Genomic DNA, 14,776 nt, shown 5'->3' on the forward strand with positions numbered 1-14,776 from the left:
TGCTAAAACTGATTCACTTTTATGGTAGGTCCTGCACAGGAAGAGGGGAAAAAAATGTTTTTATTGTTCCCCAGGTCCTGCAAAGACCTATGCAAAATGTAAACAATGTTTGAGCCTACCTTTGAGCCTTGTTACAAGGGCCCACTACTGTGCAGTGTTCATTAGAGTGGAAATGATATGTGCAAACAAAGAGAGGCGCCCAAGCAGCACACTCCGCAGCGTCTTTTCATCTCAGAATTGCAAATGAATGCTGCCTCCTCACCTGGTCCCTGCAGGCAGTGTCCCAGTGCCTCCAATCAGTGCTTTATTGACAGCAGGCATCCAGCAGAAAACTGAGAGTGCTAATAGCTGAGGATGATGCCTGATAAACATGTTCTCCCCTCTAACTGCACCCCCACATATTTTACTGCCTGGCAGGGTGGCCTTAGCCAAGGTCAAAATGTGGAGTTGCTCAGCGAACTGAGCTGCTTATGCAAAAACTGACGCACAGTTTTAGTTAAGAGTCAGTCCTAACTCAGTTTGGCTGTTCTCCATCTGCTTTGTAATTTTAAAAGGTGCACCTTTGTCCATACTGGCACAGGATCCTGTTGAAGGACACGTGTGGTTTTCATCAAGAAGCAGAGAAAAATACACGGTTTCACCCAAAGTCCAGATAAAATGTAAAGGATGTCAGGAAACAACCAACTCAGATATTTTGCTCAGTAAGCAAATGGGCCGTACAGTAATGTTAAGCTTATGGCCGTTCTACATTATTGTGTAGGGCAGGCCTGTCTACAGAAGCACAACATTAGACTTGCAGTGCAGCAAATATCTGTGGCCAAAACCATTCTGTCTAAATAACAGGGAGGGTGGCACCGTAAACACAGACTTGCTTGGCTTTGTCGAGCTAATGACTTCCTGCTCCAGTGGCTTGTGAAACAGTGTTAGAGCCAAAATAAGTAAAATCGGGAGCAGAATTTAATCTGTCACTCAATGGAAAGCCTTTAAGCGGAAACATACAGCCACCCAGAGGGTGCACACAAGTGAAGTGAAATTACAGCAAAAGCTCCCTGGCAGAAAGTGAAGTACCAGGACAGGTTGTGTATAGGAATGAGGGTTACAGATTGGTTGGATAAATAGGGGATTCTTTAAAGCAAAACACACTTAGTGTGAATGTCAACCAAGGTGGTAATCTAAAACCATCTATCCCTTTGAATCTAGGTAAGCTTCACCTATGTAGAATAGAGATTGATGTGGGGAGGAAGACTGCGCTTGCTCACGGTTTTTGATCTTCCTGAATTTGCCCCAAGCTTGGTTTTGAACTGTGTAGCTGTGCAGCAGTCATATTAACAACTCAAGGTAGTGTGAGCAACGTTCAGTCTGCTTTTCCAGCTACTCAGAATTAATCATTTCTATGAATTGTTTGTTTCCTCTGTAGTCTCCTGGGAACACTGGATGGGTATGATGAGAAGCTACTCTGGGGTAGATGAGCTAAAATTAATCAGAAACATCAATGACTTGTTTTGCTAAAACTGTCCTGCCTCTTTTCTAACCTCCTTTTCTCGAGCTGTTCTCTGATGGTGGTGAATATGAAACAAAACTGCATCCAAATCACACCACTATGAAATCACAGCAAGCCAACATTGATTCTGTAAACAAGCTGAATTTATTTACTAAAAAAACAAACAAAAAAAAAAAATTCACATCCACTCATTATTACAAATGGTGATCTGTTCAGTAATGAAAATAGACAAGCCTTTTCAAAAGATATGATGAAGTGTGCAAACTTTTGAAGCACAATTTCTAATGCCAGCAACTCCAACTTAGAGGTAATGAAACTTACATTTTTTTCCCCATTTAACAAGTATATTCTGAATCACTGACATCAAAGTTTCCTGTGTTCCACATTAATATTCATGTCTGAAGAAAAGAAAAGAAAACAGAGAAAATAAGACATAAAATGCAGATTAGCCTCTTCTGTGAAGATATGCAAATAGCAAGCCACAAATGTGAAGCTATTCTTTGCACATGAGCACTCCACATGCACCTATACTGTACATGCGTCCTTATCCAGATATACCTAGACATAATTATCATTGTGTAAGGCTAAATGTAGAAATATCCAGCAAGTTTCATGTGTCTGGACAACAACCTCCTGAAAATCTAGCTGCTCTGATCTGAAATTACTTAAAGGTATTCCATTATAATAACAGGCTTACCTTAATTTAAGGGTGTTTTTGGCAGTATCTTATGAGGTAATACAGAGCACAAAGGTGTTTAACTATATGCCGCTGCATAGAAACGTCAGTCATAGTCAACATATTTACTCAATATCACAGTATGTTCATTGATGATCATGAACAAATGATTCCAACTTTGCTTACGTAATTTAAAATCCAGTCTCCATATGTTAACTTTTGGCACCTTGATGAGACCATGATGTAATTATTTTATTGCTTGAACCAATATGGCCAAAAAAATGTCCTCAATTCAAGATAATCTGCACTGTACACCTATAACAATATCTGCAACCAAACATCAAAATGGACATATGTCCAAATTGAGAATATTATTCCTTGTTATTATTATGATAACACATTTGAAGGAGATTTAATGCTATAATTAAAAAAAACACACACACACACAACATACATTTCTGCATCTCTGCATCTGAAAGAAGGTCTAAAAAGCTCATCAGTTCGCTCCTTTATAACAGAAAACAATTACATTCCCTTTCAGAAATATAACAACACAAGAGGACAAAAAGCATGAGTGAGCCTCAGAAGAGCCAAACCAAACACACTGCATCACACTCCACAATAAGAATAAAACAGGAATATGAAATTATCTTATCTTAATAAAATACTTCTCTCACTATCTTCAGAAAATCTGATTTCTTTTGAATAGCATGTTCATGTGAAGCCTTCGATTCCACATATAGATCGATGCACACTACACACACACACACACACATATATATATATATACACTCTTAGACCAGAAGCTTTAAATCCATTTCTCAGCATGTCATAAATATAAAGGGGGTCACCCTTAAATATCTAACATCTTGGTTATAGAAATGTATTTCCCAAAACTATTTTACTTTCATGTCAGCGACCATGAGCTAGCATCACTTTGCTCAAATGATAGATATCTCAACTTGGAACAGGAGTCACATGTACTCTTACAGCAAGATAATTAATTGAAAATGGGTTAATTCCTCCCACCACGGAAGTCCACATTAATAGGGAAGAGATAAGAACAGTCTTAATAGTTGGTCAGACCTTCTTGGAGAAGTCCAGCCAGAGCAGGCTTATCTAAATCCTCTAGGCAGAGCAATCTGAATAGTCAGAAGAGAGTGCAGAGGAGTGCTTAAATTTTTTTCTCAAAAGAAGCTCATAAATAAAGCAGCGGCAGGAAGTTCCTCTGATAGCGCTCAACTTTACTGTTCTGTATTGACTGAATCATTCACTATGTTCTGTTAAATAAAAAAGAAAAAGAGAAAGCACACTTTAGCCATGGAAGCAGAATCTTCATGATGTGAATGGGTGAGCGGTAATGAGTAAAGTAAGATAAAATGTCCAGGCTAAGTTATTCAAAAACTGGGCTCATTGTGTGATTCTGTTCTGTCCTTGGTGGCTGGGAAGTGGTGGTAAAGTTGGAGGGAAAGAACTGTGTGTGTGTGTGTGTGTGTGTGTCACTCGGTTACGATGCGCTCTCTGCCAATAAGCCTTCGCCGTCGCTCTGCCTCAGGGACTGCCTGCTGGAGTCTCTGTCCGTCTCATCCTCTTCATCAGATCTGCCAACGCTCAGGTGTCTCTGGTACACAGGAGGGCTATAGGGGTCAACACACATACAGACACACCATTACATCATTACTCGCCTACTTCCTGTAGAAACAATACGGTGCAGAGATGAAAGAAGGTTGTTGTACAAATACGGCATGGGAAACCACAGGCAATTTAGACTCCTCCCCCTACAGCATGTATGGCTTATTGTTTGCTTTCACTGTTATCATGATTGCTCATTTTTAACTTTACTTAGAAGATGAGAAAAATGCATCACGAATATTCTTGGTGTATGGTACCAAATGAAACAGTGTTACCGGGCTAAACCCACATATTAGTAAATAGTATGTGCAGTTACTAAGGTAAATGTCAGGGGTCAGGTAGCACAAGGCCAGCACTGATGAACTCATAGTATGGCTGAAAAGAATGCCATGTTCTGTCCTGCACCTTGATTCGACCTACCACTTGTATTGAATGTTATTTAAAACTGTAGCTTTACATCTTTATGCTGTACAGATTTGATATATCCAGACAGCCATAAGTGCTGCTCTTTAACACATACCCTGAGGACAAGCAGCAAAAAAACAACTAAAACATGTCCTTTAGCAGCAGGAAGTGTCTTTATGTGATGTACGACTATCCACAGTCTGGAACCTATGTATTATGGATTATTGGGTATTTGAAAATGATTGAAGTACTCTGCGTTTTAGCTTTCTTATACAAACTGCATGATTTGGTGTCACAAGATGTGTAAGTTAGTCAAGATAAGTGCTGACACTTGTATGAGAAGAAAATCAAAATTTGCAATCAATTTCATTTAGAAAGGAGAAAAAGCTGCTGTAACTTATGGGTGATTTAAAATTTGAAAAATGTAAATAAACTGACTCTTTGTTTAAACAAATTTACATGAATGTTACAGAAAACAAGCAACCAGCAAAAAAATAAAAAATGCATGTTAGCATGTACGCAACACATACAAAAAAAGTGCTTCAATAACTTTTGGTTACTTGCATAACCCCGGTTCTCTGAGTCCTAACGTTTACTTAAAAGCCTGTTCATCTACAATGAAAGTAACACTTTGATTAAAGGTGTTTTAATCAATTTTTGGGTTTAGCTGTTGTTGCCCTGTAACTGTGTGCTAGAGAGTGGCACTCTTGGGAAACTGCTCGTATAGAAGCTCTATGTGTGACATTTTGAACACAGACCTCAAACTGGCATTTATTACTATTATGAAAGCAATTCTTTTTCTGTAACGAGCACATGTGAGCCCGTACCGTGTTCAGCCCACTAAGCCTACCTTAATTCACTTTCCAGTGATTAACCCAAGAGCCAGTGTTCAGCTCAAAAGGCATATTCATATTCAAGGACAATCACCAAGCTGCTGTCTTGAATTTTTTAAAATCACACAGGAACACAAGATGCTCAAACTGTCAGTACAATTACTTTAGCTGGGAGCTAATTTTAGCATTTTAATTGTGATGCAAAGTGTCATGTCACACCTCTTAAAACTCTTCTCAATTAACATGTTGAGGCAAAAATTGGTGTAATTCCGCTTCTGTCTCATTGCCAACATCTGTTTATCGCCAAACAGCCATAGCCAGACACCTCTCTCTTAACACTATGTGTTTACAACAACATCCAGAGATGTAATCCATCTTTACAGAGAGGAAACAGAAAAGTAACACTGCTTTACAACATGAGCTTTTCTGATGGCAAGTACTTACACGAATGGATTACTGTATGTCCCCTATGCAAGAAATGTATGAGAGAAATAAAACAGAATTTACTGGAGTCTGTCAGTAATTCAGACTACAGGCAAACTGCTTTATACTATAATAAATTGACTATCTTTCTATCTTGACAAATGTAGGCAAGAGCAAAGGGAAAATAAATGGCATATGCGTCTTATGAAAAACGTAGCCAGTACAAGTCAACATTAGTGTGTTACAAGTATTATGCATGGAGTAAATACTAGACATTCACGGCAAATGAAGTTAGTACATTAAGTGAATGATCCAGAATCAGTTTCAGACATGCCAGGCTCCTGGGTTATTATCACACCAAGCATTTCACCTTCTTCTGTCAGTATCAGTCACTGTCAGGCCTGTAGAGATACTTCATCACCAAGCTATCCATCTTCTTCTGCTTCTTCTTGGATTCCTTCTTGCTAGATGGCCCACGTCCTGCAAGCTCCTTTTCATCATCATCAGATGGGGCTTTGGGGCCCCTTTTAACACTACTGGAGCTGCGGTAGGAGATGGTTGAGTCGGAGGAGGAGGAGTCTGACGACTCTGAGGAGGAAGAGGAATCCTCAGATTCGCTTTGCTTCTTATTAGATTTCTTCTTGGACTTCTTGCCCTTCTTCTTCTTGCTCGAGCTCTTTCTGTTGTGACGATCATCTGAGGAGGAGGAGTCGTCTGATGGAGAGACTTTACTCTTTTTATCTTTGCGACTTCGGGAGCTGCTGGTACTCAGGGTGCTGGAAGGCCGATTGCTGTAGTCCAGAGCAGAGCCTGATGCAGAGCGTGTCAGGCTGGATGTGCTGCAGCCAAGCCCCTCGTCTTCTCCCCTCCTCCTACTGTCCTCACTTCCTGGTGCTTTCTTCTCATCCTCTTCCTCACTGGACTCGTCTAATTTGCTGCGCTTGAATTTAATGGGTTTGAAGCTCAGCACCTCATTGATTGCAGCCTCCAAGTCAGGATCTAAGTAGTTGCGGTGGGTGACTGTTTTAATTTCAGATATATCTGTGTGGTTGCCATCTGAGGGGCGTGGTTGAGCAGGGGTGGAAAAGCTGCGACTGAGGGAGCGGGGACTATAAGATGAAGTGCCCCCTTCACTGAAAGCTGCACTCTTGCCATCATCATCATCATCATCATCATCATCATCTACATGCAGGCCAAATTCACTGAGGCCACAGCTGTGAGCAAGGGACAGGCGTGAGCTACTGCGTCTGTCGTCTTTCCAAGAAGTGCTGCGGCGCAGCGATCGGGGGCTAGAGCGGCTCACGCTACTGATAGTTGACTTATTGTCATCATCCATGTCCAACATGCCCCTCCTGGTAGACATTCTGCTGGGAGCGACAGATGACACCATGGACTCCTTATCAAATTCGGGGCTGCTGCGGGAGGTCCAGCGGGACTCCAGGCCCTTCCTGGCTCTGCTGGTGGCCTCAGAATAGGCCAAGGAGATGACAGAGCCTTTGTCGTCTAAGTCTTCCTGTGTCTGGCTCCTCTTCCAATCCTCCTGGAGCTCTCCAGACTTAGACTTGGCTTTACGAATGGAGGCATGGTCTGGCATGTCAGGCTGTTCTTTGAGAGTGCTAAACAGGGAGCTCTCATCTCCTGTCCCCCCTATGGAATCTTTCAGGTTGGAACGCTTCCTGTAGCTTAGGGAACTCATGACAGACACCGACCTGCTCTGCTCTACTTCTTTCCCATCTTTACTGCTGTCATTCATCTTCTCCTTACCTTCTTTCACCTCCTTGACATCTGCATTTGCTGAATATCTGAAGGGTTACGTAATAAAATGGACACATAGAAAATCAACAGAACAAGAAAAAAAAAGAAAAAATCTGAAACTCTGCATACTTAAAGAATAAATACTAATCTTTCATTCTGTGCAACATGTACAGCTTTTCTCATTTATTTCGTCCTTGGGACCAGTCAAGTCTGGGAACACGTACAATACCTCTGGCTATTGCTGTTAGGTACAGTGTACACTGTAGGAAGTGAGGCAATCAACCACTGAGAAGATCTATCTAACTCCGGCAGAGGTGTCATTTAGCAGGCATGCCAACTGGCCAGGGGCCACTTCAATAAATTTGACAGCAGTCGTTTCCCCATTCCACCTCCTGTCATTAGACAGATTACTGGGAGAGAGGGATGACACCTAATCACATGAAATACCCATCCTTCTGTTGCAAACTGCCCTGGGTAAGACTGGGCCTTTTTAAAGCTGGGAATGTGGGTAGTTTTATCACTACATTACCACAGGGATATACATAGTAATCTGTCATGATGCAAAAGGACGTGACCACTAACCTGGTGCTCTTCAGGCTTCCCTCATCTGACAGAGTCTTGGTGGAGCCTTTGTTCTTCGAGAGCCAAGACTTAACCCCATCCACACGGTCCTCCACCTCTGAATCTGTTTCTGTCTCATCCCCACTGTGAAGGAACAAAATCAGCTGGAGTTAAGGAGAAACATCTGAGACTCCAACACAACACACAGTGAAAATATTCACCTCAACAAGTCATTTTTTTTTTCATTGTCAAGAGCAAAAAATCTTCCAATCAAGTGAGATAATTCCCCTTGTTTTTTAATGAAAACCAATTAGTTTAAAGAATAATTCCAAATCCTCACTCAGCTTCTTGACACTATTAAAATACACTGCCTTAATCTGCTTTGTGCAACAGTTCAGACAGATTTTCAGACAAGAAATCACATCAAATGACTTGTTGTGAGAATATTTTATGCAGTGTAACATCACAGTCCTGTCATTGCACAGGCGAAATAATCAGTTTTCACACGTTAGAAGCATTTTGTTAGTAATTGTATTAGTTCTCTTAAAATAACAGGGGTCAATATGATGCACAGCAATCCAGGCAGGCTACAGGTAAGCATGATTTTGTGATACAATAAAATCTACATATTCAAAAAGTTTTTCAACAGATGTAGATGAGTGAAGCAAATGTATCATCTAGGCAGAATGTAGATGAAGCTCTTGGAGGCATAATTAACTTGTTTGGCTGGTTCTGGGCTGCTAGCATCTGTGTGGCATGTCACCTGCTCCTGGTGATTGTTATTGGAGTGGAGCCATGAGACAGCCCCGTGGCCCTATGCTTGACATAACAATCAATATACAGAGACCTGTGGATCGCGATGAAAAAGCAAGGTAGATCCCGCCTGCATAAGGTCACTCCTCATTCATTTGTTTAAAATCTATGGTGCATTTTCCGAATGATGCACCCCATTGTCCTAGAAGGTTACTGTGAAAGGAAATGGTAAGGAAGAGGAGGGTAGAGTGGCACAACCTCTGAGTCAATACGGCGCTTATAGTCAAAAGGCATTTGGGAAATGTATTGTGTTAAAAGCACTCCATTTGTTTAAGCACACATTGTTTACAACAGCAGTGGTACATACACTATAATCCTAGCTATATGATGTGTGAAAATAAATTTTCACATTTCACATAAACAGTTTTAAAACTGCACATAGGCACATATGTTCTAAAGATGTACAGTCCAGGTCAAAATTATCTGCACCCTTGAAGGCAAATAAACCAATTTTGTTTAACAAGAATATTGTATTGAATGTCCAAAAATGTCCAAAGTTACTGAACAAAAGCAAAAAAGAAACTTGAATCATGTGAAATAATGGAAACACAAAATGTGCCCTAGACACACTTGATTGGCACCCAGCCTCAAACAAATGCGATTCACCTGTGCTCAATTTTCAGTGTCCACATGACCTGTATTAGCCAATGAATGGAGGTTCTACTGCATAAAAAGGGGCAGGTTGTTTCCTGTTTTCTTTTTCACAATGGTGAAGACAAAAGAGCTGTCTGACAGCAGACAGGTAGTTTCTGCTGGTAGTTTCTGCTTGTAGAAACTACCAGCAGACAGGTGCATGAAGTTTTTAGATGTTTCCAAGAAACATTAAGAGGCGGTCAGCGTAGTCAAAGGTTCTGCTTTTGAGCAGGACTGTACGTCACTGAATAGTAGATATATTTCATCTAGAGTCTACAAAGAGCTGACATCATTAAAAATGAGAAACCTCGATGCAAGTAACAGATCATGCTTCCTGGACAAGCTTATCTATCTAAACCTTGGAACATGTTGCAAAATGCTTATGACAAGCAAACACAAGGAGGTATGAGACAACAGCCAGACTGCTGAGCTCTATCATTTGTCCAGATTCCACATATCCATCTATGTAGGTCTCCCAGTGAGCAGTGTACCATTTCTTTTGTCACCAAGCTTTGTGTCACACATTCATTCATGTTTCCTCAGAGAACACGGTGTCCTCTCTCCTCCCCTCTTCATTTTTTTTGATAGTCTGCCTAAAAGCTATTTTTCTTCCACAATAAAGGTGGTGGTGTATAAGTGCTGTGGGGGAGGGAGCACAGTTAAGAGTCTCAGATTCTTGGACTAATGTTCAGGCTTCTCAGAGCATTTACATATTTAACTTTCTCATCATAAACCTTACGGCCAGGTTTTCTTAGGGGAAGGTAATGATAATCCCACAGAGGCTAAATGGCCTGATTATATTATTTTCTACACATAGATTTGTTCATTTTAGAGTTTGAGAGGTGTTTCATGAGGCAGCTGAAACTGTGATTCCAACTTTATTAAATGTCACAGCTTCATTTTCCACTCCCTCTCTTCTATGCCTCATGCTACATACAACTGATAAGCTCACCACAAAAAAAAGATAATAGGTTCATTAATACTCACAAGTTGATTACACATGCTGCCCATTTGTCAGCTCTGTGACGCTCTGACTTTTTAACATGATACATTACTGCAACAAAATACTGAAGCCAGCCCACAGCAAAATCATCTCCCTCTACCCTCTTCTCTCTAACACACACACACGCGTGTGAAATAAAAGGTGGCTCGCAACTGAGTGCTGTGCAAATGGTGTCACAAACGATTTGTCCTTGGCCGCACACTACTAGCTAACCGGTCCTGAGGCTCGTAGATACAAACAAGCCCCAAGAATTTAGAAGTGAACATTAATCCCTTCTGACAATCGGCCTGCACTGGTTGTAAATCTTTGTCACAAATACTTACACTCAGCATCAAATCTTGTATGGCTTGCTTCTATCAGTTTAGCACTTGTGGTAACAAAAACATATTTTTATGGTATCTGTTCAACATGAGTTAATTACATACTGACGAAAAAAAGTGTGTAAGGTCTCCATTTATGTTAATAAAACTGCATGCACAAGACACACTGTGATGTAATTCACATTATGCTCAAGGATAATTAGTACTTTGTACTAAAGGTGAAAAAAATGCAGCCCTTACAGTCAGTCCATACTGCTGGAAGCATTTACATAGTTTGAAATACTGTGATGCAGTTGTGAAGAGATGCCCAGACTGGAAAACACAAAGAGTTTCTTACATTATCTCCCTCTAAAACAATAATCCCGCTATTGTAGCCAGTGTTTTGAAGCACTGAGTACAAAAATATTGAATAGTAATGTAAATCATCTGGAAAATCCACTTCATAATTACAAGAAAAATCACCTCCTCCATTATTGTTCATCCATGCTGCTAATGCAATGATGGTGAAGGAGGGAAAAAATGCAATTAAGTAAACATGGCGAATCATTGTTCTTTTCCTGGAGTCGCACAAAAAGAAAAGCAGAGCACTGATACACACGGGTATCCTGATGACAAATGGATAACAAAACGCAAAGTGATAAAGAGCGTGATAGCACGTCTCTCTGAAGAAGCAATTAGAGGTTAAAGCGGGAAATTACGGACGGGTGTATGTGCTACAAACTGAAGATAACATTTCTTTAATGCGCTCTGGTGAAGGTTTAAATTATTTAACATGCCACAAAAATTCCTTTCATTGTACAAGAACTGAAAGAAAGTGGGATTTAGTCGGTCAAAAGAACATAATTTAACATTCACTATCAATGGCTACGCATTTTACAAACAAGACAACATTGGTATTTTAAGCTGCATGTTTCGCAACACTATGAAATGCGATTGGATTAGTGGAGCATTTTGCATGCATGGAAATCAGCAGTGGAGCTTTGGGTGAAAACGTTTCAGTAGTGCACTGTGCCATCACTGTCTTGCACCACTTGCTGACTGTGCAGCCATTGGACATGCAGTCACAGTGTGTTGCAGCCATTTCAAAGTCACAAGCGTCGCTCACAAAATTATGCTTAAGGTCTTTCAGTGCACATGTAAATTACTGCCACCAACACAGATCATCCCTTTGTGCCATACTCTAAACATATTACATATTGGCACATTCTCAGCTGTATATTGTGAGAAGTTATTTACTCTAAACAGTACCATACACTGTAGTGGCATTGGACAAAATAACCTGCAAAGTATTTTAAAATAGTTTTAATGATAAACTGTTAATCTAGGTATTTTATTTGCAGCCTGAGTAATCATGTGGCACATCTATGTAAAACTGAGAAGGGCTGTGTCATTCAAAATGGAATTTCTAATTATTTCTGTTTTTGCAAAAGCATACAGTATTATCTCAGAATTTGTACAAATGTGTGACTTTTGTATTACTCAATTTTACTTTCAGGCTGCACTGTAATGATTTCAACTTTGGAACTGAATCACAGATCCATCAGGCCCTCCTCTTCTCATTACTGTGGTATGGAGGCAATGCTGAAGATGAAAACTGTAAATTAAATCAGTTCATCTTAACTTCAGAGATTTGTTCTAAACTTTCAAACTGCAAATTTGCTTACATAATACATTCTATTTATGATTTCACATGGACATATTTTGCATTTTGGTGAAGCCACAGAAGACAGGTAAAAAATAAAAGAAGTGCAAAACAGCTTTAACCCTGAATCCAAACAAAAGCAAATGATGATGCTGCAAATGTAGCAGACGCTGGTGTTTGATACAAAAATATTCACAGAGACAATGATGCAGTATTACCGCAGGCCTATAACACTTTTTGTTTTTCATTTGAATCATATTTTCCAAAGCAGTGAAAATGCCGGTGTCATTTAGAGATGTACTCTATTTACCATTTTAGTTTACATTTCCTCTAACACTGTGCAAAGTGCGTGCGCCATCAGATTTTTCAAATAACTGCTTGTCCCTCTGGAGGAAGAAAAACAAGCCCTGAAATCTCCAACAAGGGCGACTGTGTACAGACACTTGGCACAAAAATCAAATGAAACAGTATGAAACATCGGGGCCACCCTTTAAGCATAGCTTTTATCAGAGATGTATACCACAGACACGGATTTCCATTTTCTTCAAAATTACTTCTCCTAACTGTGTTATTGTGAACAACACATACTGAAAGGATAAGGAATACTGCATTATTCTCTCCTGTGGTTGAAATGGGTGAGAAAAAACAAACAAACTTGAAAACAACCATAATGACAAAAACAAAGGATGCTTTTTCCATTCTCACGTTTTGTTCTTTCTTTTCTGATATTTTGTCACCATGTCTTGCAAACTGCCAGAAGTGTGGAAGAGACCAAAAAGGGAACAAGGAAAAAGAGAGAGAGAGAAGGTGAGATACATAAACAACAGCGCAAAAACAGGACAAAATGCGATAACGGCAAATAAATAGTTTTACACTTCCACACACACATAAAATAACCATCCACTGCAAAGCAGTGACTTGGTAAATCAACTCATGCTGTTGCTGGCCTTCTTCACAAACAGCCGGAGTGTGAAATATCTTCCTTTTAGAGGTCTATATCATTGCAGTGTTTACCTCAGTGGGCTCAGAGCTAGTATAACCCTCAACCCCACCGCAAAGAGGGGAGACGTAACCAAACAGGGAAAACCAGCACAGAGACAAAAGATCAGAAGCAGGGAGCTGAATTAAACCATGTGAGAAGTATTTGGGGAACAGACAGAGTCTAGTATGACTCACAAAGTACAAAAGAGGTTAGAGAGAAATTGATGTAGGAAGATGTGGGAGATAGAGAATGAAAAGATACAAGTTGTGATTGACAGGCTACACAAAAAAAACTAGCAGTTCTCATTTGCCAACTTTCTTGTAACTTATGAGGAGAATATGCTCTTGCTACAGTACAGTATCCCCTGATGTATCAAGCATACATTACAGATCTACTGAGGCAAAGGTAATTGTTTGTTCCTTTGTAGTATATTAAAACCGTCCCATACCTGTTGATTAAGTCATCATTGTCATCGCTCTCCATCTCATCCTCGATAGCAGCCTGCAGGTCTCCTATCCTCTTGAAGGCCAGCTTAAGGTCCACTTGCAAGCTCTGATTTGCTGCCTCTAAGCTCTCGATGTCCATTTCCTGGTGAACGCATCACAGCACAGAAGAAGTAGGGTTACCTCCTCTACTGTAAACAGTGAATCGCTTCAAGTCTCCCAGAACCCAAAGGCCTTACCAGCTCGTGCTTCTTCCGGCTCGCCTCGCCCTCCTTCTTGGACAGCTCTGCCATTTCTTCCTTAGTGTCCCTTATCTGCCTCTGCATTCGCTTATTCTGTTCTTTCTCCCTGTTTTCTGCAGCAATGTGCTGGTTTCTCTCTTCTGTCATCTTTTCGAGATTCTCCTTTAGGCGACCCACCAGGCTCTGGGGAGGAGTCACGTAGAACTGGGTGAGCTTGTTCTTACAAAGGTCACATGTGGAAAAATAAGCTAATTTTTCCCGTTTGCTCTGCATTAACCCTCAAATGTTAGCTTCCATCCTACCATGGCTGGTTTGCATCTAACACTTAAAACTACTGAGGGTAAGTTGTTTCTACACACTGATCATTTCTTTTTTGTGGTGTAAGCAGTGCATATGTTTTACTTGCTTTCAAGTTGCACGTAAAAGTGTCACTGACTTTCATTCAAAATATTACCAGTCAAACCTGAAACAATAATATTATAATAATAATATTTACTCTTTACACGGTACTGTCCTCAATTATGAATCAATTTAGTTTTTTTTTTTTTTTTTTTTAATATGCACGTCAAAGATATGGAGCTACACAAGGGACAGCATACTGCACCCTCACTTTATATTACCCTTGTCTCATTATACATAGAAAATTAAATATCAGATTTGCATTTATAGGTTCACAAAGCACATTACATTTTTTTAAGACACAAAGGATTATCTCACCTCCAAGCGTTTGATCTGTGTCCTCTCGTACTCCAGCTTGGTCTCCAGCTCACGGATCTTGGCCTCTTGACGACTCACAAGAGACTTTTCCACCATGGACTGTTCTTGGAACTCTAGCTGGCTCTGCAGTGAATGAAGCTGGGGGAAGGACACGCACATACATACACATAAACAAACACAATCACTCCCTGAGGA

At 40.3% G+C, this 14,776-nt stretch overlaps 1 protein-coding gene across 4 annotated transcripts in view; it reads right to left on the bottom strand.

Annotated features, from left to right (window-relative positions):
- Positions 1-3,679: 3,679 nt before the first annotated feature.
- Positions 3,680-14,776, bottom strand: part of myo18aa (myosin XVIIIAa) — a 60,552-nt gene continuing 49,455 nt past the window's right edge. For 3 of the 4 annotated variants that reach the window (XM_041051017.1, XM_041051016.1, XM_041051018.1), the window contains 7 exons: positions 14,582-14,719; positions 13,862-14,047; positions 13,628-13,767; positions 12,903-12,947; positions 7,808-7,930; positions 5,841-7,272; positions 3,680-3,814 (listed from right to left, as the gene is read on the bottom strand). In XM_041051017.1, coding sequence (XP_040906951.1) covers positions 5,856-7,272; positions 7,808-7,930; positions 12,903-12,947; positions 13,628-13,767; positions 13,862-14,047; positions 14,582-14,719 — 2,049 coding nt within the window. In that variant the 3' untranslated portion in view covers positions 3,680-3,814; positions 5,841-5,855. The remainder of the gene's footprint in view (positions 3,815-5,840; positions 7,273-7,807; positions 7,931-12,902; positions 12,948-13,627; positions 13,768-13,861; positions 14,048-14,581; positions 14,720-14,776) is intronic. The other variant, XM_041051019.1, reaches the window with a different exon arrangement.

Source organism: Toxotes jaculatrix, chromosome 12 (assembly GCF_017976425.1).
Source record: "Toxotes jaculatrix isolate fToxJac2 chromosome 12, fToxJac2.pri, whole genome shotgun sequence".
Lineage (NCBI taxonomy): Eukaryota > Metazoa > Chordata > Actinopteri > Toxotidae > Toxotes > Toxotes jaculatrix.